The following is a 26,639-nucleotide window of genomic DNA, read 5'->3' as shown; positions in this document are numbered from 1 at the left end:
TTAAACATAACACTGGTTGTCAAACTTGGCTGCACATTGGAATAACCTAGGGAATTAATAAAACTGTAGTAATGCCCTGGATACATTCCCAGAGATTCTGATTTTATTGGTTTGTGGACATAGCCTGGTCATCAGGATTTTTTAGAAGTTTTTCATTTGATTAAATTGTGCAGCAAAGTTTGAAAATCATTCTTTCATAAAACTATTGTGCATTAATTAAAAGGGAAAGCTATCACTTTTAAATTCCCAGTAATTGAACTGGTGTTACATGGATTGAGTAAGTAGCTTTCACTTCTTCCAAGAAAAGGGAATGGCTTACAAAAGAAAACTGCTCTTACAGTGGAAAAAAGGATTCAACATTTGGTTTTTATTCATAAAGTCATAGAGATCAAATACATTTTCCAAAAGACTGAAAAAAAAAATAATAACAGGTTAGACTCCATCATATCTATTGGTGCCCTTTCTCATTGCTTCTGTTTCACCTTGGTTATAACCCCTGTCCACTTATCACTGCTGACATTATATTTAATTTGTTTAATTGTTGATGTACTTGTCTAAACCTTCATTATTAAACTAAGCTCCACAAAGGAAAGGATCAAGACTATTCTCTATATCATCAAAGCCTAGAACAGAGCCTAACATGTAAAAATATTTCAGTGACCTCAGCCCCTGTAGCTATCAGTACACTTTCAATTCCCACTGACATAACCCTATTCTTACTGGTTGAAACAAAAATCAACATACATATCAGCATGCTTAACTCAAAATGTCAGAGATAGATTTCACTTCAGTTGTGGTATGACACATATGTTCAAACAAGGTCATTAGAGACATATCTTTGTATGTCTCAGATCTGTCTTCTGTATGCCCCTTGCCAGCTAGTAGCCTCTGTTTTATCAAGATGGCTGTTGCTGTCTAAAGCTTCATGTGTTCATATCATGTCAAGTCTAATAGAAGAGAAATTCCTGTTTCTTTCCTAGAAGTCACAGCAAATTTCTCCTTATCTTATTAGCTCTGAGTCACATGTCTATTTGTAAACCAATCTCTATTGCTCAGGGTGTGGAATACATTTAGTATTTATTGTGCAGAGTGTAGAATATATTAACATATATTATTATGTTAAGCTACTCAGAACCCTGTTCTGGAGCTGGAGTTGGCATCATCCCAAAGTCATATCATACAACTAATAATGAGATAAGGGTGATTTCCCAAATGAAATATAAGTTTCTGTTCCCAAAAGGAAGGGCAATGGTTGCTGTTGACGTAAATCTCACTCACACACACACACACACACACACACACACTTCACAGAGAAGCAAAAATGCTAAAGTAATTATATAATTTACTTCTGTTTCTTTGTTTTTGAACTCCACTCTGTTTCTTATTTTTCTTATTCCTACTGATCAGAAACTTGATGTCAATAGGCAGAGGGATTTCAGGGAAAAGTGGAGTTACACAAGCCTCCATTTCCAATTGATTGGTCATCATGTTGCTTGGCTTGCTGAATCTTTTCAACTTTATTCCCCTCAATAGTCATCCATGTGTGGGACATCATGATAATAACACTAGAGTAAATAAAAGGGAAAAAATGCAAGGAAAGAATCTGTAAGGCTGTAGAACTTTTCCCCCTGTACTTCCAACTCATTGCATTATAGCATTGTAATTTCACACTAAAACTCAATATTGGTGTAAAAAAAAGGTATTTCCCATTTTTAAAGTTTATCTTATTCACCCAACAAAATTCCAACAGTGAATCAGCCTTAAGTGGAAACCATAAAATTATATACAAAAGCAAGTATTTAAGTGGCTTTTAAATAGTTATATGCAGTGTTGAGTTGTAGAAGAAACAGAGTTCAGATCCAAGAAAACATGGGTTCAGGGGCGCCTGGGTGGCGCAGTCGTTAAGGCGTCTGCCTTCGGCTCAGGGCGTGATCCCGGCGTGCCGGGATCGAGTCCCACATCAGGCTTCTCCGCTGTGAGCCTGCTTCTTCCTCTCCCACTCCCCCTGCTGTGTTCCCTCTCTCGCTGGCTGTCTCTCTGTCACATAAAATAAATAAAAAATCTTTAAAAAAAAAAAAAAAAGAAAACATGGGTTCAAAAGGAGTTCTATCATAAACTAATTAAATGGCTTTGTGCATATTACTCAGCCTCTTTAAGTCTGACAGTCTCTAATAGGAGAATGAACATAATAATATATGCCTCATAGGGTTATTGTAACTTAAATAATATTAGCTAGCACTCTATAAATATTCATAAATGTTTGTTTTACTTTCTTTAAACTCTAGAAAATCATAACTCCCGCATATAGAGTTTTGTTAATTAAACATTATTTAGAAGTTTCAATTATGCAAACCCTCCAAGTGTTTTTACCTGTAATTTAAGTAGTTGTCACCAGGTGAATTGTGGTCTCTGGTTGAGGGAGAGAACATAAAAAGAAATAGACAACAATATAAAATGCCGTTGCTTCTTAAAAATAAAAAAATGATAAATATATATATTATGCCACATGTTTACATATTCTCAAATTAAATATATGTTAAGATATAATTTGAACAATATTAAAATAGAACCTTCATACATGTTAAATTCCTTCATTACTAATCATATAATTACTTGTACTTTAAAAATACTTGAAAAATGCTTGCAAAATACTTGAAAAGTACTTGAAAAATAATTACTTAAATAAACCTTGAATCTTCTTTCTCTTTCAAACTACTTTATTTTGATAAGAGTTGCTCAATTCTCACCTAACAGATAGACATCCTTGAGGTAAAAGGGAAGGCAAATTTTAGGGGAGACATTTAAATGTTTTTTTATATATATACATTATTTCACATTTTATCTTTTAACACAAAAACAAAAAAAATGGTTTGAATCTCTTTATAAAAACACTGGGCCTAGAATAAAGTTACTCTAAGCTTATATAATATAATCTTTGTGTTTCCCCCTTCCTTCTTTATTAATGCTCAGATAAGAAGTAGTCAATCCTCTATAGTTTTGGTGATTTACACTTTCTGTTTTTCTTCTTTAGTCCTTTAAAAGACTATTTTTAATTCAGAGCACACTTGAATAATACAGTAGTATCTTGTAGTATTGCAAAATTTTTCTTTATACCTTAGAGCATTTCGAATTTCATTTTCAGCCTTTTAACATTTTTACTGTATATGTAAATCTGCAGGTACTTTATGTGGGGTATGTGTATCTAAGATATAAGAAATCTTAGATTGTAAGCTCTTAAAAATACAACTATTATAGCAAAATTTTTCCTTGCCTAAATCCTGTCACAAAATCTATTCTTTCATTCATTCTATAGTTGATTTTTTCAACAAATATGTATTTATCACTTATTGTGTGCCTAGCACTGTGAGAGTTGTCTACTTAAGAGAAAACTTGGTTCCTGCTCACGTGAAGCTTGTAGTCATGAAACTCTTACCTAACATCCTTTCCTTATTTCTCACCATGCCTAATAACCAAAGGAAGGAAAAGAAACAACCAACAACCATAAATTATATTTGGTGTTGCCCTCTTAAAGTCCTGAACTCATTGTCTTTTAAGAATGATAGAAATGCTAATAATGTAATTCATACAAAGGCCATAGAGCCCCTGCCCATATTATCTGTAAGTAAACTTTATATTAGCATATATATATATATATATATATATATATTATTCATACATATATTCTTAAACATAATTCATGTCGTTTGAATTTTGACCGTTAAAAACAATATGTAAAACATAAACGAAATCAAATCATAAAAAGCTCAGATATCCAAAGAGAGGGAGAAAAACTTCCATAACAAGCAAGATGCTCAAATTATTACTTTAAGTCTAAGAGAATTATCAATATGAATCTCCAACTCTAAACTCCAAAAATATTATCTATGTCCTACAATTAAAACAAGATAAAAATATGATTCTCTGGAAACTAAGCGTGGCTTGATCATATCTTTCAGTGACAATAAAGGTCAAAATGTACACTGTCCTTGAGTTCAAATAGCTTACAACTATTAGGAATGATTCTTCCATCACTCATCTCTTTCTTATCTAACCAAATTTATTACTACAGAGAATCAATTAACCTATCCACTCCCTGTGCTAACATGTGGCAAGAAAATTTAGATGCAGGCTTTGGAACCAGGAATAGCTCTCTCCCCGTGATATTCCTTGTAGGCTTGCAGAACCCATGACGATGTCACTGTACATCTTTCCGGGATAGTGCCGAAGTGGTCAGCCATCAGAAGTAGCAGTTTGTTCTCTCATCTTGGAAGAGGTAGCCTGGCTCAGTGATAGAAAACAAGCTTTGGAATGAGACACACTTGAGTCTGATCTATGTGACCTTTGATATTTGACACCTGTAAGCCTTTCCTTTTTCATCTATAAAAGAAAAACAAATGATATGTCATAGGATATTGTGACTCTAAGATGAGTTCTGGCTGTACAAACTCTTCGCACAGACCCTGACCCGCTGGAAGAACTGAATAGTCTATATAGCATTGTAGCTCATGTTCTGTTTTCAAATCTCAGGTCAGTTTTTTAAAAAAGATGTTTTATTGTTCAGAAGGAAACAGAAAGTGAGATAAACTTAACCTCATTTACTTCCTCATTTAGATAATTTACCTGTTTCTGGCACTGGTGAGCTCATTTAGTTCATACAAGGCTGCCACAACTGGAGAGGATGATGAAGCAAAAAACCTCCAGCGTGCACTGGCAAAGATTCAGAAAGAAATAAACTATGTGCTTTCTAAAATATTATGCAAAAACCAAAATGTTTCAAAGGACAAAATGGACAATGTAAACGGTGTATATGTTAAAGAGAATATTTCTGACCACACCCTTTCTGAATTAAGCAACACTCAAGATTTCCTCAAGGATAAGGGAAAAAGCAGTGGCACAGAGAAAAACACAATGACTGAAAATGAGAGTCAATCACTTATCCCCAGTCCTAGTGTCTCAGAAACTGTACCAATTGCTTCAGGAGAATCTGATATAGAAAATCTGGATAATAAAGAGGTTCAAAGCAAGTCAGGTGATGGGAGCAGCAAAGAGGTAAGATGTTTGACTATTCTGATTGCTTATTGTTGATTTTTGGCATTATTGGTAAGAAAGTGAATTAGTGTTGAAGTTGCAGAGTTAGTTAGATGACCCATTCAATCCTAGCTATAGCACTCCCTGCTCCTGATTGTATGCTCCTGATGAAGTTAATTAACCTGTTTAAGCTTCAGTTTCCTTGTCTATAAATTCAGATAAAACTGAATCTATTTTTTTAGGGAGGATAGGACTGAGAAAAAAGTTCAATGGTGCATAGAACAACGCCCAGTCTATAGTAAACCTTTAGTAAAATTAGATAATATAATTACAAAATTCGGTAAATTAATAAGAAGGCAGAATGGGATGAAGAAAAGCATATTGAAGAAAACTAAGTTTTCAAAATCAATGTGTATTATCAGAGAAATCATTAAACTCTCCTGGGCATTTTCATCTTTGAGATGGGAAACTGGACTACAAAACAGCTAAAATACTTTCTTACTTGCTTAAATTCTAGGATTCTGGTCACTTTATTTCTGCAACATTTACTATAACGTATATAATTGAGCTGGACTAAAAGAATAAAGAAAACCCACCAGCTTGCATTGTGAACAGTGGGTAGCTTTGTCAATTCCGGGATAAACAAAACAAAACAAAAAAGCAACAACAACAAAAAACCCAACACATTCAAAGAAGTGTAGATATTGCTGTTCACTTAGCTTCTAAAATGTACACCCTACTGGAATCAATCTTATCGTCTTCATTTGCGAGCACTATGATATCTCAGTAGGAGGTGTAATTTAATAGGAAGCTACAACTACAGAGATCACATGTGCTCTGTGAGCTTCTTGGATTGTACCTCAGTAGGGAACTGTCTCGGATCGCTCACAGGCACTAGGGAGAGGGAGACAATGTCTTTTTCCACATCCCCAAAAAAGTCTCTGGCACAATCTTGTCTCCCAGATCTCTTACAGCTTGGCAGCTGCTCTGCGATAACCTCTCAAATTGGCCTAGCAGGAGTTGAATTACAATTATTCAAAATCCTTCCATTCCTAGTGAAGGCATCTATGTATTAGGGAAACACTTTCACTCCCTAGCATGCCCAATATTTTTAGGTTCATTTTCCTTTAATTAATACCATTTCTAGAAAACAGGGAAAACTCTTCTCCAGTTGCACTTATGTATCTTCACCTACAACTTTGACTATCATCTATTTCTGGGTAAAATTGCTATTTATCACAGCACATCGTGTTGAGATGCTCCAGGAAACTTCTTGCCAATCTCATTAGAAAGTCTGGGATATGAACATAATAGGAAAGATGACACTAAATATAATTGTAAATGGTGAGGTTTCAGGAGTTGTAATTTATGGTGCATAATTATTTGGTCTTGTTGATTGATTAGCTGCTCAGAGATTTATTCAGTTATCTGTATATTTAGTTACATATTTAATTTAGACACTTTAAAGATTATGTAACTCATAAGTACGTAAGGATGCTGATCTACTAAAAACCAAAGAACATAAAATCACATGTGATCTGATAATTCTGAGATACATTCTCTTCTTTCTTTGGTATTTAAACTTCCAGCCATTTTTTAGTTGCAACATAACTAAATGTATATAGTTATAAAAATAACATCAAACTTTACATTGGGTTTTATAACTTTTTTCATAATGTAGCAGTATAACATGGTCACTTTCTCATGTTATTAAGTAGTCTTCTAATAAAATTGCTTATAATTTTGAACCCTAATTGATTTATTTTTAAATTTAGAATAATACATACTAAAAACGTTTGGAAAAATCACATCAAATAGTTTATGTAAAAATTCTAAAATAACATAAATATAAGGTATATAATTTTCAATTATTGAATGCCCAAGTGTTATATAATATTCATTTATTTATTGTTTACTTTCAAATCAGTACATTGTTATAGCCTTTATTTCATCAGAAATAAAGAAAATATGAGGAATTGAAATAATAAAAGTAATTCGTTTAAGAGTAGTCTCCTGATGGATATGTTTTTTTAAATTGAGCATCAAATGTCTTACTGACAATTGATCATGTAAGGTCTAAGGCAAACAGAGCTTCCTACTTATATTTCCTTGACATTTATTGTGGATAAGACCAATAGGTAGGACATAATATTTATAATTTTCCTTTTGATATACTTTACTTAGATCTTTCCTTAATTTTTAAGAAATAAGACTGTTTTTTTCCAGATGTTTTAATAATTTATCTTATTTTTTAATCAGAAAATAATCTTCCTTATTAATTTCAGGATTTTGGTCATTTTAAAGGATGATGTGTTGTATATTTATTTTTAAAATAAAGTAAAATAAAGCATTGTGAGAAAATCATTTCAAGTAAAAGCCATGCATGTCACATGCATTATTCCCACATATACAAAGTCATGGCTATCTTATCCTATCCAGGCTTGAACTTCAGTCAAGGGCAGAGTGAGAAAGAATGTCAGTCCCGGCAAATAGCCTCTCTCCATACGGCTGGTACCACTTTGCCAGGTCTATTCCTTACCCTTATTCCTTGTGCCGTTTCTTCATTTCACCTCAGGGTAACCTCTCATCAGTCCTGTCCTATGATGGTAAACACAAGAATGTCTGGATTGGATTTTACAATACAAACTAAGTGCACTCTTGTCTACCCATATTTAGCATCAAGGGGTAATTTATTCTGGTACTGCTCATCTAGCTGCAATGGCATACGTGGAAACCTTGTCAATACCTTCAAGAGAGCTTTGAAATTCAAATCCTTTTGGATACTGGAGACACAGTATCCTATACAGCTTTAAGGAGAACTGTGTTATGAACTGTATGTTAATTATTTTAGCTTAAATGAATTTTTAATTAAGTTTTTAAAACTTTAACTCACAGAGATATGTATGCATTTTAATGTCAATCCTGAAGTTAGCCTAAAAAGACTTTAAAACTTATAGAAGTCTTTCTGTACACAATTTTTCTTATTTCTGAAAATGAAATAAACTTAAACTCCAGTGAGAAGCTTTAATCACAGCTTTTTTGGTGGGAATTTATTTTTCAGAAGGTAAAACAATCTAGCTCATCTGAGTGCAGTACAGTTGACATTGCTATCTCTGAAGAAGAAGAAATGGTTTATGAACGTGAGAAGCCAAAGCATCTGAAAAATGGTAAGAAAAAAATAAGTTCCTTTGATCATTATATTGAAATCAGACTAAATTTCTCTTATCCTAACTAATACTATTGGATATATTTTAATTTTAGAGAGTTTATTAATTTGGTTAAGGAACACACACACACAAACGTGTGTGCACATACATGCACACATGCCCATATGAATCCTGATAAAATTTATAGGGAATGTCAATAAAAAAGTCAACATTTGGAAAAGAGGGAGTGGGCCTATTTCCTGGGAAGTTTAATACAGTAGTTAAGAGCATTGGCTCTGGAATCAGATAGCCTTAATTAAATCCCATCCCACCATCAACTAGCTTTAACTTACCCTTCATCAGGCTCATTTCCTTTTTTTTTTTTTTTTTTTTTTTTTTATTAATAATGATTTTTTATTATATTATGTTAGTCACCATACAGTACATCCCCGGTTTTCGATGTAAGGCTCGATGATTCATTAGTTGTGTATAACACCCAGTGCACCATGCAATATGTGCCCTCCTTACTACCCATCACCGGTCTATCCCATTCCCCCACCCCCCTCCCCTCTGTAGCCCTCAGTTTGTTTCTCATAGTCCATAGTCTTTCATGTTTCATTCCCCCTTCTGATTACCCCCCCTTTCTTTATCCCTTTCTTCCCCTACTGATCATTCTAGTTCTTATGTTCCATAGATGAGAGAAATCATATGATAGTTGTCTTTCTCTGCTTGACTTATTTCACTAAGCATTATCTCCTCCAGTGCCGTCCATGTTGTAGCAAATGTTGAGAACTCATTCTTTCTGATTGCTGAGTAATATTCCATTGTATATATGGACCACAACTTCTTAATCCAGTCATCTGTTGAAGGGCATCTCGGCTCCTTCCACGATTTAGCTATTGTGGACATTGCTGCTATGAACATTGGGGTGCATATGGCCCTTCTCTTCACTACGTCTGTATCTTTGGGGTAAACACCCAGTAGTGCAATGGCTGGATCATAGGGTAGCTCAATTTTTAACTTTTTAAGGGACCTCCACACGGTTTTCCAGAGTGGCTGTACCAACTTGCATTCCCACCAACAATGTAGGAGGGATCCCCTTTCTCCACATCCTCTCCAACAATTGTTGTTTCTTGCCTTGTCTATTTTTGCCATTCTAACTGGCGTAAGGTGGTATCTCAGTGTGGTTTTGATTTGAATTTCCTTGATGGCTAATGATTTTGAACATTTTTTCATGTGTCTGTTAGCCATTTGTATGTCTTCATTGGAAAAGTGTCTGTTCATATCTTCTGCCCATTTTTTGATTTGTTTATTTGTTTCTCGTGTATTGAGTTTGAGAAGTTCTTTGTAGATCTTGGATACCAGTCCTTTATCTGTAGTGTCATTTGCAAATATATTCTCCCATTCCGTGGGCTGCCTCTTAGTTTTTCTGACTGTTTCCTTGGATGTGCAGAAACTTTTAATCTTGATGAAGTCCCATAAATTCATTTTATCTTTTGTTTCTCTTGCCTTTGGGGATGTGTCATGAAAAAGGTTGCTTTGGCTGATGTCGTAGAGGTTGCTGCCTATGTTCTCCTCTAGAATTTTGATGGATTCCTGTCTCACATCGAGGTCTTTCATCCATTTGGAGTTTATTTTTGTGTATGGTGTGAGATAGTGGTCAAGTTTCATTCTTTTGCATGTAGCTGTCCAATTTTCCCAGCACCATTTATTGAAGAGACTGTCTTTTTCCCACCGGATGTTTTTTCCTGCTTTATCAAATATTAGTTGCCCAAAGAGCTGAGGGTCCATTTCTGGGCTCTCTATTCTGTTCCATTGGTCTATGTGTCTGTTTTTGTGCCAGTACCATGCTGTCTTTGTGATCACAGCTTTGTAGTACAGCTCGAAATCCGGCATTGTGATGCCCCCAGCTTTGTTTTTCCTTTTCAACAGTTCCTTGGAGATTCGGGGCCTTTTCTGGTTCCATACAAATTTAAGGACTATTTGTTCCAGTTCTTTGAAAAACGTTCTCGGTATTTTGATCGGGATAGCATTGAAAGTGTAGATTGCTCTGGGTAGCATGGACATTTTAACTATGTTAATTCTTCCGATCCATGAGCATGGAATATCTTTCCATCTTTTTATGTCTTCCTCAATGTCTTTCAAGAGTGATTTATAGTTTCTAGAATAAAGGTCCTTTACGTCTCTGGTTAAGTTAATTCCAAGGTAACGTATGGTTTTTGGTGCTATTGTAAATGGGATGGATTCCCTGATTTCTCTTTCTTCGTTCTCGTTATTCGTGTACAGAAATGCAACTGATTTCTGAGCATTGATTTTGTATCCTGCCACGTTACTGAATTGCTCTATAACTTCTAATAGTTTGGGAGTGGCTTCTTTTGGGTTTTCCATATAGAGTATCATGTCGTCTGCGAAGAGAGACATTTTGACTTCTTCTTTGCCGATTTGAATACCTTTGATCCCTTTTTGTTGTCTGATTGCTGTTGCAAGGACTTCTAGTACTATGTTGAATAATAGTGGCGAGAGTGGGCATCCTTGTCGTGTTCCTGATCTTAAGGGAAAGGCTTCCAGCTTTTCCCCATTGAGAATAATATTTGCAGTAGGCTTTTCATAGATGGCTTTTATGAGATTGAGAAATGTACCTTCTATTCCTACACTCTGAAGGGTTTTAATCAGGAAAGGATGCTGGATTTTGTCAAATGCTTTTTCGGCATCGATTGAGAGGATCATATGGTTCTTGAGTCTTTTCTTGTTGATATGATGTATCACGCTGATTGATTTGCGAATATTGAACCACGCTTGCATCCCAGGTATGAATCCCACTTGATCGTGGTGGATAATCCTTTTAATGAACTGTTGGATTCTATTAGCAAGTATCTTGTTGAGGATTTTGGCGTCCATATTCATTAGGGAAATCGGTCTGTAATTCTCCTTTTTGAGGGGGTCTTTGCCTGGTTTGGGGATCAAGGTAATATTGGCCTCATAGAATGAGTTTGGTAGCTTTCCTTCTGTTTCTATTTTTTGAAATAGCTTTAGGAGAATAGGTATTATTTCTTCTTTGAATGTTTGGTAGAATTCCCCAGGAAAACCGTCCGGGCCTGGAGTTTTGTTATTTGGAAGGTTGTTTATCACTGACTCAATTTCTTCATAATTAATTGGCCTGTTTAAGAAATCAATTTCTTCCTTTTTCAATCTTGGTAGTTTATAGGTTTCCAGGAAGGATTCCATCTCTTCCAGATTGCTTAGTTTATTGGCATATAGCTGTTGATAAAAATATCTAATAATCCTTCCAATTTCAATGGTGTTCGTCGTGACCTCTCCTTTTTCATTCATAATTTTAATAATCTGTGTCCTTTCTCTTTTCTTTTGGATAAGTCTTGCCAGTGGTCTGTCAATTTTATTGATTCTCTCCAAGAACCAGCTTCTAGTCCTGTTGATCTGCTCTACTGTACTTCTGGTTTCTGCTTGATTGATTTCAGCTTTAATTTTGGTCAACTGCTTCCTTGTGCGTGGATTAGGCCTGTCCCTCTGTTGCTGTTCCAGCTTCTTGAGGTGAGAATATAAAAACTGCATTTTAGATTTTTCTAATCTTTTGAGTGAGGCTTGGATGGCTATGTATTTCCCCCTTAGGACTGCCTTTGCAGTATCCCATAGGTTTTGGACTGTTGTATTTTCATTCTCATTGGTCTCCATAAATTGTTTAATTTGATTTTTGATTTCCTGGTTTATCGAGTCATTCCTGAGCAGGATGGTTCTTAGTCTCCAAGTGTTTGAGTTTCTTCCAAATTTTTCCTTGTGGTTGAGTTCCAATTTCAGAGCGTTGTGGTCTGAGAATATGCAGGGGATAATTTCAATCTTTTGGTATCGGCTGAGACCTGTTTTGTGTCCCAGAACATGGTCTATTCTTGAAAATGTTCCATGGGCATTAGAATAGAATGAGTATTCTTTGGTTCTGGGGTGTAGTGTTCTATATATATCTAAGAGGTCCAACTCGTCGAGTATGGCATTCAAAGCCTTTGATTCTTTGCTTAGTTTTTGCCAGGGTGTTCTGTCTATTTCTGAGAGTGGAGTGTTGAGGTCCCCTACTATTAATGTATTTTTATCTATATGTCTCTTTATTCTGGTTAAGAGTTGGCTTGTGTATCTTGCTGCTCCCCTGTTGGGGGCATATATATTTATAATTGTCATATCCACTTGTTGAATACTTCCTTTAAGAATAATATAGTGCCCTTCTGCATCTCTAACTATAGTCTGTAGTTTAAAATCCAATTTATCTGATATGAGAATTGCTACCCCAGCTTTCTTTTGAGGTCCATTTGCATGAAAGATGGTACTCCATCCCCTTACTCTCAGTCTGAATGCATCTTTGGGTTCGAAATGAGTCTCTTGTAGACAGCAAATGGATGGGTCATTTCTTTTTATCCAATCTGCAACCCTGTGGCGTTTGAAACCAGAATTCAAACCATTAATGTTCAGGCTGAGTACTGAGAGATATGCTTTTAATTCTGCCATGTTGTCAGTAAAGTCTTTGTATTGGCTGTGACTTTGTTTTGTATCACTCTTGGGGCCTTTTTACTTTTATAGAACCCCCCGTAATACCTCCTGTAGGGCTGGTTTCGTGGTTACGAAATTGGCTAGTGACTGTCGATTCTGAAATGTCTTTATTTCTCCATCAATTCTGAATGACAGCCTTGCTGGATAAAGGATCCTTGGCTGCATGTTTTTCTCTGAAAGAGCTTTAAAAATGCTCCCCCAACCCTTTCTCTCATTCCAGGTCTGATGTAATTCTGATGCCTTTGCCTTGGTACGTGAGAAATTTCTTTGCCCTGGCCGCTTTCAATACTGTTTCCTTGGATCTCATATTTGCGAATTGCACTATGACGTGACGTGGTGTAGGTCTGTCATGGTTGAGCTTGGGAGGGGTCCTCTCTGCCTCTTGGACACGAATTTTTGTTTCCCTTGCTAGATTAGGGAAGTTTTCAGCTACAATTTGTTCAAATATCTCTTCTAGACCTCTGTTTTTCTCCACCCCCTCGGGGATGCCGATGATTCTAACATTGGATCGTTTCGTTGAGTCAGTAATCTCCCGTAGCCAACATTCGTGGGCGTGGATTTTTTTAAGACCATCTTTTATTTTTATTTTTTCCTCTATTAACCCATCCTCCAATTCACTAACCCTTTCCTCCGCTTCCGTGACCCTGGCTGTCAGAGCCTCTAGTTTTGCCTGCATTTGGCTCATAGAATTTTTAATTTCTGTCAAATTCGCTCTCATTTCCGCCCTTAGGGATTGTATATTCTCAGTAATATTTTCCTGAATACTTTTTTCAAGTCTACTCATTATCTTGACCATTGTTACTCTGAATTCCATTTCTGATAATTTGGTTACATCCATATCCGTTACTTCTGTGGCAGAGGCCACTGACTCACTGTCTTTTCTTTGCTGGGGGGGGCTTCTCCTTCTTGTCATTCTGATGAAGAGAGGTTGCGGGGTTTCCAGAGCCCAAAATTATTGACTGGGTCCCAGGCCGTGCCTCTTGTTTTATAGGGATCTTAGAGATGTGGGCTTCTTCTTTAAAGATTTTATTTATTTACTTATCTGAGAGAGGGAGACAGACAGTCAGCAAGAACGGAACAGAAGCAGGGGAGTGAGAGAGGAAGAAGCAGGCTCCCAGCGGAGGAGCCTGATGAGGGACTCCTTTCCGGAACGCCGGGATCACGCCCTAAGCTGAAGACAGGCGCTCAATGACGGCGCCACCCAGGCGCCTCGGGTTGTGGGCTTCTTGATTTTTCAGCCTGCCTTCTGGGGGAGGGGCCTGCCGCGCCGATACTCAGGCAGCCCTGTTTGGTTAGAGTCTCTGTGTCCCCTGCGAGGGAGGATGGGGATGGGCACTCTCTGAGCCGGTATTTCCAGGCTTTTGTTCTCTGGCGGCTTTTCCTGGCGGCCGGCTATGCCTCTTCTGAGGGTCAGAGCAGCAGAGGCTGCATTGTCGCAGAACAGAGGGATTGCGGCCCGTTCTCCACTGATGTTCTGGCCACTTTAACTCTATTACTGTTGGTGCTGCTCAACCCTGCAGCGTCCCGGGATGTGCGCACCAACTCGGCGACCCTGCCCTCACTTCCAGGGCCGGCGCGTCTCTGTCCTTTGTGTTTCTAATGCCGCCAGCCACCGGCCGCCCCATCTCTGTCCTTTGTGTTTCTAATGCCGCCAGCCACCGCCCGCCCCGCGCGCTCCCGGGTCTCCCGGTCTCAGTCTATGCCCGGTGAGCACACCTCGATTCCGGAGTTTCGTGAGAAGCCTGGTGGCGCGCGCACCCGGTTCAGGGTCTCAGTCTGCTGTTTCGCGGGTGCCGACCGCGAGTCCGCCCGCTCCCCCGTGCAGGTGGCCCGCCAGCCGCCAGCCGCCCCGCGCGCGCTCCGGGAGTTCCCGGTCTCAGTCTGGATCCCGTGAGCACACCGGGATTCCGGTGTTCCGGGAGATGCCTGGTGGCGCGCGCGTTCACGGCTCACCGGTCCAGGCTCATTTCCTAATACATAAACTGAGAATAATAATAAAAGTTATCTCACAGGACTGGTAAAAAGATTAAATAAGCATACGTGTATGTGTGTGCATGCATGTGTGCATGTGTGTGTGTTTTTATGCTTCATGGAATACAGTCAATATTCATAATGCTCATATGAAAACATCCTGTATCTTTCATAGGAAAACAAACCTTGTAATGGTGATTTGTTTTTATATCCCACATGAATATGAAGAAATGTATAAGGCTTTGGTCAATTGATCGATTCACGCGATATGTAACATTCATCTCTTGATGACTTATAATTCAAATTAGTTTCCTAGCAAGATTAACAAATAATTACAGGTTCTGGACATTGGAAATCACTGGAAATCATCAGAATGGTAACTGGTAAATGCTCTCAAATTCCTGTATTCAAAACAAGAACTTGCTCTCAGTAGCTCAATTTCTAGGACTTGTAACATTCAAGACAAAGGAGGAAACATTTTTTTTATCAACGACGTATAAATTGACAGTAGGTAAAATTCTAAAATGAAATGCATTGACTTTAAATTCCACCCACCTCTGTTTCTTCATTTTCTCACCTGTTAAACACCGTCTTCTCAAGTCTCGGGTTTTCTTTATGCTAACTCTCCTAACCAGAAAGTAGAGTTCAACCCATGCACGTGTACCTCACCCACAAAGTACTCTGTAATCCAGGCGAGCTCCTCAGATAGTCTCAATCAGAATCCCATTCTCCTGCCACTTAAGACCTGACATCAATTTAACTGACTTAACTAATATTACACTTCCTAATGTTTCTAAATATCCATGTACTAAAATGAGAATGCTTATTATGCCATGTGAATCTTCAGAGAATGAACTTTCAGGCATTATGCCAAAATGTGATATTTAGAAGATGTTGTACATGTGTGGGTTTTGTTTGTTTGTTTGTTTGTTTTTGAAGGGTGGGGCATTAATACTATTCTCAGACTCTGTCCCACAAGGCTAGGGGATGTTCTAAGTCATCTCTGCCTTTCACAATTTCTTTCCTCCTACTGTTTCCAAACTACTCCCAAGTTAAGTTTTTTTCTTTTCCTTCCTCAATGCCTGCAGTGGTCACAGCAGCAGGGGTAAAAATCAAAAGTTTGTAAATCAGACAGCACCTATATTAGATTTCCTAAATAACAAATTGCTAAGGCATATGGTAGAAAGTTTGAGATGTTTACTTTTTCATGACTTATTAAGATTTTTCTTCTTAGCAGTTTCATTCTTGACAGGTTATAGACAAAGATCTTCACTTGGCCAACTTAGTAGAGAATCCAAGAAAGGAAAAATTTGGCAGAACATAAGGAAAACCTGCTGCAAGATAGTGGAAAACAGTTGTTTTAAGTGTTTCATTGGCCTTGTCACTCTGCTCAGCACAGGTGCTCTGGTAAGTAAGTATGTGAATCTTTTATGGGAAAAAAAGTATCTTAAGTCTGTTACTTGAAGTCATCATGCCAAATTAGTTTTTCCCCAGAAAACTTATTATAGCAGCAAAGTTCATTTTCTGTGATTTTACTTTTGGAAAACATGGTTACAGTTTCTTAAAACCTGTATATACCTCTTTCAATAGTAAATAAATAAAACGATTTTGAAATATATGAATGACAGTGGGAAAAATGAATGTTTAGATACCTAATTCTTATTTTAACGAAGTTTTATGTATATGCACACACATACTGTTGTACTGTGCTCGTATTTTGGAGCCAATTCAATCAGGAAAGAGAAGTGCTGTATATACTTTTAACAACCTTTGAACCAAAAATATATTTACTCATTGACCCAACAACCCTAATTCTGGGAAATTATCCTACAAATATCTGAGCATGTATTAAAGGCATTTATAAGGCTATTCACTGAAGAATTCTTTGTAATAGAAAAAGATTGAAAAGCAAAAAAAAAAGTCCATAATAAGTGACTGTTTAAATATACTATGGTACAATCACCCAATGGGATACTGTGCAGCTATTTTAAAAATATAAAAGCTGAGGTGCCTGGGTGGCTCAGTCAGTTAAACTGCCAACTCAGTTTTGGCTCAGGTCCTGGGATCCAACCCCAGGTCAGGCTCCATGCTCAGCAGGGAGCCTGCTTCAGGATTCTTTCTCTCTGCCCCTCCGCTGGCTCTCTCACTCTCTTTCTCTAAAATAAAGAAATGGATCTTTAAAAAAATACAAAAGCGTGCGGATATTGCAAGATATAGTAATAAGTGAAAAAAGGAAGATCTAGAATAAAGTGTATCTATTAGATATCTATTAACATTCATATTTCCGGCTGTCATTCATGTATTCTTAAATTGTTTTATTTATTTAATATTGAATGAGGTATGCTACATTTTACATAGGAAATAAAGAAAAATAGAATGTATATTATTTTCTTGTATTTGATTGAAGAGGATTAGAGAAGGATACACAAGAAATAGTTAATTGTGAAATGCACAGAGCAGAGAAAATGGAGTCACAACTGGGAACCAGACTTTGTATTGCATACTTGGTTTTTTTTTTAAGATTTTATTTACTTCAGATAGAGTGAGAGAGCACAAGTGGGAAGAGGGTCAGAGGAAGAAGGAGAAGCAGACTCCCCAATGAGCAGGGAGCCTGACGTGGAGTTCCATCCAAGGACTCTGGGATCATGACCTGAGCCACAGGCAGACGCTTACCTGACTGAGCCACTCAGGCATTCCTGTACTGCATACATTTTTTAAATAAACTTTATATTGATATTTAGCACACATACTGAAAACCATGGCAATTCTAAGGGTATAGGCTAAAGAATGCTCACCAAGTGAATGCACCTGTGTAACTGTCACTTAGCTTGAGGAATAGAACATTACTAGGACTCCAGAACCGCATACCCTGACCCCTAACAATTACGTCCACACTCCACGTGGGTAGCTGGTATGTGGACTTCAACTGCCCTAGATTAGTTTTGCCCATTTTTTATGTTTTTCTTTAATTGAAGACTTTTGATATCTTTTTATACTGTTTTGCAAAATATACTATTTAATAAATAAATACATGCAATAAAGCCCTTTATAATCATTTTAGATATTTATGATTTGCTTATATAGACACTTTTACTCCATATTTGGTTCAATTGAAAGTCAGTAACTCTACTGTCATGTTATATTTACTTTTATTTAACATTAGACTTATAAGAATCACACCATTATTTGCATATGATTGTTTTAATCCTTATTTAATTTTTGACCTTGGATGCACTTTGATATAAGTCTGCCTGATGTTATTGGTACTTTATTGCCTTTTTTCAGTGTTAAAATAAAAACACGAAGTTGCATTAAATGACATTGTCAGACTTTGCATCCTCCACAGTAAAATTAAGGTTGACCTATTAAATCTGAGACGCTTCGGATAAATAATTACAGTTTTATTTCATATTCATGTGTTTCCACTGGTTTACCTGATTATTTCTGCAGCAGAACAAGCTTTGTGACTTTTCTTGTAACAGCAGTGTGGATATCTGAAGACATATTCTTTAAAAATCTCTACTTCTCTATTAGCAACTAGCATATATCTGCGAGTTGGCAACATGGAATTAGAGATAAGAACCAGTCAGATATGAGTAAAGGTTCCACCTCTTATATTAAGTGTGATTAACTGATTTGAGAGAAGTTTTTTGGATCACTGCGGTGCCAAGTTCAGTCTGTATAATAAGTTCTGGGACCAATTAATGATGTCTGCTATGGGCATGGGATCAGAAAATGACTTTGCTCATCATCTGCTTGCTAGAGAGGACATTTCATTCCTCTTTATGCCGAAGATTTTTTAGAAATTACATGTACACTAATCCTTAAATTTTTTACCCACAGGCTTTTGAGGATATATATATTGATCAGAGAAAGACTATTAAAATCTTATTAGAATATGCTGACATGATCTTCACTTACATCTTCATTCTGGAAATGCTTCTGAAGTGGATGGCATATGGTTTTAGAGCCTATTTCACTAATGGCTGGTACAAGCTAGACTTCATGGTTGTTATTGTACGTATTTTAAAGAAAAATTTAGAAGCTTATTGTTTGATTTTCTTCTTTACTCTGATTCTCACTTAACTCTTGCATTTACTTATACCTTCTTTTTTTTCCGTCTCTGTACATTTGCAGTTATAAAATCCCCTATATCTTCATTTGTAATGCTTAACATTTGTCCTTTTCTTCAAGTCCTAATATTTTAGAAGTTCGACATTTCTTTCCCGGATTATTCTAACAATCACCTATGAACCCACTACTAACAGAATAGGCTTATTGCACATCGTGTCCTAAAATATTTAAATTCTGTTGGCTCAATTTTTAAATCATATATTCAAAATTAGACTACTTACCATAGCTTTCACCATCATCATTCTGATTCAAGCTACCAAAAATTCTCATTTGGATCACTGCAACAGATTTCAGCCTGAGACCCAGGCTTCCACCACTGCACACCTTCATTCTGCTTTTCACATAGCAACCATATGCATTTTACTGTTGTAAAATAGAAGCCAGCTCAAGTAGCTTTTCTTCTTGAAACTCTCCAGTAAACACCTCATTTCACTCAGAGTAAAAAGCTACATTCTCTGCAATCAAAGCCTACAAGTCTCCTCCACATGATCCAGTCTTACCTCTACAACTCTCCATTTCCCCCATCCCAGTCAACGGACTGCTCCACCAACACTGACTTTCCTGAAGTTCTTCAGCTATGCCCAGATGACTTCCATCTTAGTGCCTTTGCACCTATTTTTCCTTCCACCTGGGACTTTGGCTGGCTCACCTCCCTTAGTTCATCTTTCTGAACTACTGTATTGAAAACTGCATCTACTACAGGGCTCCCTTTTCCTTTCTCTGTTTTCTTCATCTCCATAGCACCTATTAATATTACATATTAATTAGTATGCATTGTTTATTCATTGTGATTGTTTGTCTTCCTCCACTGAAAGGTTAGCTCGTTTAGGGAAGAATTGTTTTCCCAATATGGTTCTCTTCTTATCCTCAATGCCTAGAACAATTCATGTATCATAATAGGTACTCAGTAATTTTTGTTACATGAACAAACGGCTCCTATTCTATAAGCAATGATTGAGGCTTCTCGCTGTATAAAGAAGATGACTTACAATATCTGACCTCTGTCTTCTAAATAAATTATTGCAAATTAACCTTCTATTCCAACAAAAATCACACTGTACCTTCAACCCACCTTCCTCTTTCCTAGTCATTGTTCTTATGTCTCCACATCCCTCCACACTTACATAAATCATATGCTTACTTCAAAGCTCACTTTAAGACCATCTCTTGCTATAGTATAAAAAGAACAAGTTTTTCATTTATGCTGCCTTGAAAATATAGAAAATATGAAGATACTATAAAAGTTAATCGTAATTCTACCATCTTGCTTGATCTCCATTAACATTTATTAATCCTGATCGATTTTTAAAGATTTATTTATTTATTTATTTTTGAGAGAGAGAGAGCAGGGGGAGGGGCAGAGGGAGAGGAAAAGAGAGAATTCCAAGCAGACTCCTCACTGAGCCTGGAGCCTGACATGGGGCTCAACCTCATGACCCCAAGATAATGAACTGAGCTGAAACCAAGAGTCAAATGTTTACTCACTGAGCCACTCAGGTGCCCCAACCCTGAATGATTTTTATGCATACGCTTACTTTAAAAGATCACCTTAGTATCTTTGTATACGTTTTGTAATTTGTACTTGGACTTGAAAATATTCATACCCTCCTCGATGTCTCTTCTCTGAAATCCTATTCTATTTATCATATTTATGTATGAATTCATATGTTAATATATTCCAAATTTTGCTTTTATGAATACATAGTGCATTATTACTAGATTGTAAATGTTCATGAAACTGATTTTTAATTTCAAACTAAAAATTGATACAAATATTAACCCTTGATCATAAAGTATGTCAAATATACAATTTTTGTTTATTTCAATAATATATATTCCTAACCTTTTTAAAAGTAATTTTAATACAAAGTTATTTTCTTATACATTTCTATAAGTCATCATTAAGATATATGGAAATATACATTAAATCTTTTGCATATTTCTTGGTAAGGTTTGACTGTTTATCTTTTTTATAATAAATGCAAAGTTTATTTTGCAGATTGTTTTGATTAAAGTTAAAATTAAACCCTATTAACTCTTTTTTTCCTTAAATATATTTAGGTGTTTTGTCTTAGCTTAATAGGCAAATCTCGGGAGGAATTAAAACCACTTATTTCCATTAAATTCCTTCGGGCACTCAGAGTTCTATCTCAATTTGAAAGAATGAAGGTAAGAAAAATATTTCTAAGCTAATGTGTATATTTTTATTTAAGATTACTAAACTTCTACAAATTAAATCTTCATAGTCTTCTCATTTGCATTCTTAAGAATATTAATGCAAAAACCTTATATTCTATTATTTTAGTGTATAGAAGAAAGGTATATTAGTTATGCTTATTAATATTTCAGGTCTTTAGTGCACATAAGATATGAAAAATCATAAAAATAAGAAGAAAACCCCTAGTAGTTGGGAAAGAATATAAAGTTTCAAAAAGCAATACCATTCTAGCCTACATGGATGTCTATGAGTATTAATAAAATTATCTCAATGTTAAAAATATAACTGGCAGAAGATGAAACTTTGATCACCTAGCTGTTTAAAATTATAGGAATATTGTACATACTAAGTAATTATATGGAATAAAAGTTTGATTTTTAAAATAAATTAGTTTTTTTTAAGTCACACATCACAAATTATGAATTCTTGTCCTCTCTTCCTCACCAACATGTTAAAACCTCTTCTGAACAATGTGAGAAAAACTAATAGGTTGAGCCACATAAAACAACTAATGTTCAATCTTTTGGGCCTACAATGGAAACCCACCCCTTATGGCTTGACCTAATGAAGAAAACAAACTTTATGACCAGCACACATAGTATAATTATGTAATATACAGTGATCAGCTATATGCAGAAATGGCAGAAAAAAATCTAATTTTACCTTTCATTTCATAATCACACATCAATGTTTTCTTGCATTTTTTGTTTACAGAGATGATTTATCATTATCCTGCCTATTTGATTAATATTACAGAATATCACATAGTCAATATAGATAGGATCTAATAAGGAAATTACCTATGTTTAATGGTATAAGAAAGGGTCCAGTTTCATTCTTCAGCATGTGGCTGCTCATTTTTCCCAGCACCATTATTGAAGAGACTATCTTTTCACATTGTATATTCTTGCCTCCTTTGTCATAGATTAATTGACCATATAAGCGTGGATTTATTTCTGGGCTCTCTGTTCTGTTTTATTACAGATTCAGATCTTAAGCTTCATCTCAACCTCTGGAAATTCTGTAGATGAATGATTTCTGAAAATATATCATTGAATATATAAAGAGTCACATGATTACAAAATTAATGCTTTACATATTTAATAAGCTCAGTCTTGGGTGCTCTGATTACTGAAATATTTGTGTCAACTGTATCTATTGCTTTTATTCTTACATAAGTATATTTTCTAATAAGCATAGCATTTTTTTCCTTAGAAGCATCAGTGGACCTCTCAAAATATTAATGTGCCAACAAAAGATCTGGGGTTTAGTTTTAGAAATAAAATGAAGTGTTACTGAAAGCACAATTGAGAGTGAAAATATTTATTCAAAGCCAGAAAACTAAGAAATAGCAGCAAGAAAATACAGCAAAAAGGGTATGTATCCAGTAATGGCTGAGGGAAGGAAGGATAGAATGGTGGCAAAGAGAATCAACGGTGCCTCACAAAAAAAAAAAAAAAAAAAAAGAGAGAGAGAGAGAGAGAAAGAAAGAAAGAAATGAGGTTGGGGGAAAGGAGTCAAAAGTGTAAATGGTAAGGGAAAGACAATGAAATAGCAGAGTGAGAATTTCTGTTGGCTATAGGAACAGGCTTACATTTGCCATAACAGCTATCACGGAGTGGTAAGAATAAAGTTCTGACTATAAAATTCAAGAGAGAAGGAATTTGAAGAAATGGTGACAGTGGTTCTAGGCTCTTCCTGTTACTCAAGTTGAGGTGGTGGATTTATGTCCCACACTTCCCACTCTGGAGTGGCTCACCAGTGATTCTCACCAGTGACGTCGAGTGGCGCAGTGAGGAGGTTTGTGGTTTTGCAGGCTACAGCTGCCCATTCAGTGTCTCTTGACATAGCCTCTTGCCTTGAGTTCATTGATTATGATCTCTTGGTCTTCCTCTTACTTCCCCTGCCACTTCAGTGTCTGCTTTGCAGGCTAATCCTCCCAAAAGTTAGAGTTATCAAGACTTAGATGTAGTCCTGTTTCTTTCTCATTTTACATACTTTTTAGTTAATACGTACACATATATTCACACAGGTTCAGTTGTCTTGCCCATTTCTGGCACAATACAGGAAGTTGATAAGCATGTTAAATCAGTGAAATAATTATTGTGTTAATCGATTCTGTTGCCTTTTAGTGATTATTTTAGTACAAAAATTTTGAGAATATCTGAAATTTTAATGTATATTTTTTAATTAAAATTTATTATTTAGGTTATTTAAATACTGGCATGTGGCCTATTAAATCTTTAGTGATGGCCCTTTTTTTTCATTATTTCTATATGACATTACATTTAGTATTTCCAATTAAAGTGAATTCACATTTCTTACCTAAAGTTTACCTGTTTGTTTTTATATGCCAGGTGGTTGTGAGAGCTTTGATAAAAACAACTTTACCTGCTTTGAATGTGTTTCTGGTCTGCTTTACGATCTGGCTGGCTTTTAGCATCATGGGAGTACACTTATTTGCTGGCAAGTTCTATGAATGCATTGACCCAACAAGTGGAGAAAGGTTTCCTATATTTGAAGTCATGAATAAGAGTCAGTGTGAAAGCCTTCTATTTAATGAATCCATGCCATGGGAGAATGCAAAACTGAACTTTGATAATGTTGGAAATGGCTTCCTTTCACTGCTTCAAGTGGTAAGTTCACTTCTGATTTTTTTAATCAATGTTTTTATATGTTCATTCATATTAGAGGTGGACATAAAGGACAAAATGTGGATGATTCCTAGAGTTGGTTATAACAAATTTTAGCAATTACTAGTAGATACATGTTATGGAACATGCTACACTAGGCTTCTTTGGAAAGACAGAAGTGAAACACAGACCCCACTCTGCTTGGAGAAGGAAGTACGTATGAAGGTAGGATTGACAGGGGAGATGGCAGGTACTGGGAACCTATTTCTACCATCGTTGATAAGGTAATAGGGTCACAATTTTTGGTCTAGCTACTACTGTTTTGTTTCTACTTAAAGCTATAGCTCCTCAGTCCCCCAACATCTAACAGAAATGAGGAGGTCAATCATTTATTCTTGTCTTACCTCCCCCCATAGAAAAGCACATATACAGCAGTTACAAGTAACAGTGACACTTGGACAGCATGTATTTATTTACCATTTATCTATCTATCTCTATCTCTCTATTTATACTATCTTATAATATTTTGTTATCAACTATAATTAAGCTACACAATGAAGCTAACTGGTTTTAAATACTTATTAATAGACAATATAAATGTGGTAATGAAAGTGATAAAGGCCCCAATTACATGGTTTTTTGAAATGTGGTCAGCCTTACTAATCATGTTTTACTGTATTAATAATCATAATAAATTGAGTTTTACATTTTATTTTCCATGAAGCTTAAGATTTCCATAAGAATTAAATACATGCCATTTTTACAGGCAACATTTAATGGATGGATCACTATTATGAATTCAGCAGTTGATTCTATTGGTGTAAGTACAATATCATCTTAGAGCCATTGTTAAGGTTCAAGAAAAATTATTTTTGCAATTCAAGAACAGGGTACCTACAATAACAAAATAAATAACATGATAAAAGTAAATGCTTATGCTAGACAGATATTAAATACATTTCAGATTATTTCACTGAAAATGAAATCCTTCCAGGATTATGTACAGAGGATGAAGTCAGTAGGCCCCATTTGAAGGACTATCAGACTTCATTACAATGATTAAACCAATGCAGTGAACTTTAAAATCCAAATAAACAAAGCAATGCTATCACTTCATCAAAGAACAAAGAAGAAATATTACCTCATGTAGAATTGTTGGTTTTTCCTGTTATAAACTGTTTTATAAATCTTATGTTTTAGAAAGTTGGTATATCAATATTTTGCTTAATTTTTTTTACTTTTTAATTTATTTTTATTTTCTAAGATTTTGCTTTTTAGAGCAGTTTTAGGTTTACGACAAAATTGGGAGGGTGGTATAGAGATTTCCCATATAACCACTGTCCCCACACATGCATAGACTATTATCAACACCACTCACAGAATGGGCACATTTTTACCAAGGATGAACCTACATTGACATGTCATAATCACCCAAAATCAATAGTTTACCTTAGGGTTCGCTTGGTGTTGTACATTATATGATTTTGGACAAATGTGTAACGACATAACTATCATTACAGTATCATACAGAATATTTTCACTGCCCTAAAAATCTGCTATGCCCTACCTTATTTTGTTTATTTTTTAACTTAACTTTTAGGTAAATAGGCAACCGAATTTTGAAGACAACATCTACATGTATTGTTACTTTATCAGCTTTATTATTATTGGATTATTTCTTCCTTTGAGTATGCTGATCGGTGTTATTATTGCTAATTTCAACAAGCATAAAATAAAGATAAGTACAAATATTCTTTGTTCACTAATGCCTGAGAAAATCAAACACATGTATAAAAATGTCCTGCTTCAAGTAATTGGTTTGGGATTCAGCTTAATGTCTTTTTTATTTTGTACTTAGCTAAAAAAACCAGATTGATATTCCTGCATATTGAGAAATATTGATAAAATGTTCATCTTTACACTGTTTTCTATATTCAAATGTAAATGGGCAAGTTTAAAAGTTACAAGTGTTTTTATATATGTGTTTGTAAAAATGACATGTTGACAAGTAATGTGGTGGTGTGTCTGCACAAATGTGTGAAGAAGTTCAAGAAAAATAAGCTACACTTTTTTACTCTCTGATACGTTCAAAGCTTCAGAGTCATAACCAACATAGACATCTTTGTCAGCACAGTAGCTTTTCCAGCTGGAAGCAGAGAGAATCCTAAATCCTAAATACATGACCTAAATAGGAGTGTTTGAACTGATGAAGAGACAATTCAGAGAAGGAACCGAACAACCCGTTTGGTGCTGTCTCCGCACAAAGATTTCCTTCAGGGCTGCTAGAAATGCAAAGGCCTCAAAAGTCCTTGAAGTCTGCTTATTTTAACCACAGAGACCTACTCTCTAGAATTGTAGGAAAGCCTAAAAAATCAAAGAAAAAAATAGTCTGTCTTGAAATTCTATCTTCAATCATGTCATCAACATTCAGCCATGTACAGAATTTGGTAAACGGACTGCTCTCATCTCTGCTAAACAACTGGGACTAGAACAGTGTGCAAATATGCATTCGGTTGGATGCTTCACCTTCCTCGGATTTCAGCCCATTGTAACAACATCCCAGGATCTGCTTCTGGACTTCAAATTGGTGACTTTTGTCAAATTTAAGTGACTAAGTCCTGACTTGGGGCAGTAATATTCCTAATTTCTAGATTAACACAACATTCACTGTTTACCTCTTAATCCCTTTATATATTTTGTATAAGATACTGAAATTAGCACTAGAAACACAAAGATAAATAAGCTCTAGAAGGTGCTATGAAGATGTAAGCAAAAGGTGCTGTTGGCATAATAGTATAAAAATATATTCTGATAAGTATTATTTGGAAAATTAAGTAATATATGAACTTATAAAAACTCATAAATGACCAACTCTATTTTTTCCTGCTTATTAGAAGGTACAAACCAATTTTATCTTTAGCTTTTGAATTCAATTTTTCTTAGGAAACCTTTCCATTT

General features: G+C 35.8%; 1 protein-coding gene across 2 annotated transcripts in view; it reads left to right on the top strand.

Annotated features, from left to right (window-relative positions):
• The window catches only part of SCN7A (sodium voltage-gated channel alpha subunit 7), an 87,421-nt gene that overhangs the window by 50,942 nt on the left and 9,840 nt on the right, over positions 1-26,639 (top strand). For both annotated transcript variants that reach the window (XM_045780477.2, XM_087861195.1), the window contains exons 15-22: positions 4,612-5,049; positions 8,090-8,195; positions 15,949-16,103; positions 18,540-18,713; positions 20,892-20,999; positions 23,406-23,684; positions 24,448-24,501; positions 25,282-25,419. In XM_045780477.2, coding sequence (XP_045636433.2) covers positions 4,612-5,049; positions 8,090-8,195; positions 15,949-16,103; positions 18,540-18,713; positions 20,892-20,999; positions 23,406-23,684; positions 24,448-24,501; positions 25,282-25,419 — 1,452 coding nt within the window. The remainder of the gene's footprint in view (positions 1-4,611; positions 5,050-8,089; positions 8,196-15,948; positions 16,104-18,539; positions 18,714-20,891; positions 21,000-23,405; positions 23,685-24,447; positions 24,502-25,281; positions 25,420-26,639) is intronic.

The sequence above is a fragment of the Ursus americanus genome, chromosome 1, assembly GCF_024610735.1.
Source record: "Ursus americanus isolate L20-20 chromosome 1, mUrsAme1.1.p, whole genome shotgun sequence".
Classification (NCBI taxonomy): Eukaryota; Metazoa; Chordata; class Mammalia; order Carnivora; family Ursidae; genus Ursus; species Ursus americanus.
Note: the sequence above shows the minus strand (reverse complement) of the source record. Positions and strands in the feature narration are given on the sequence as shown.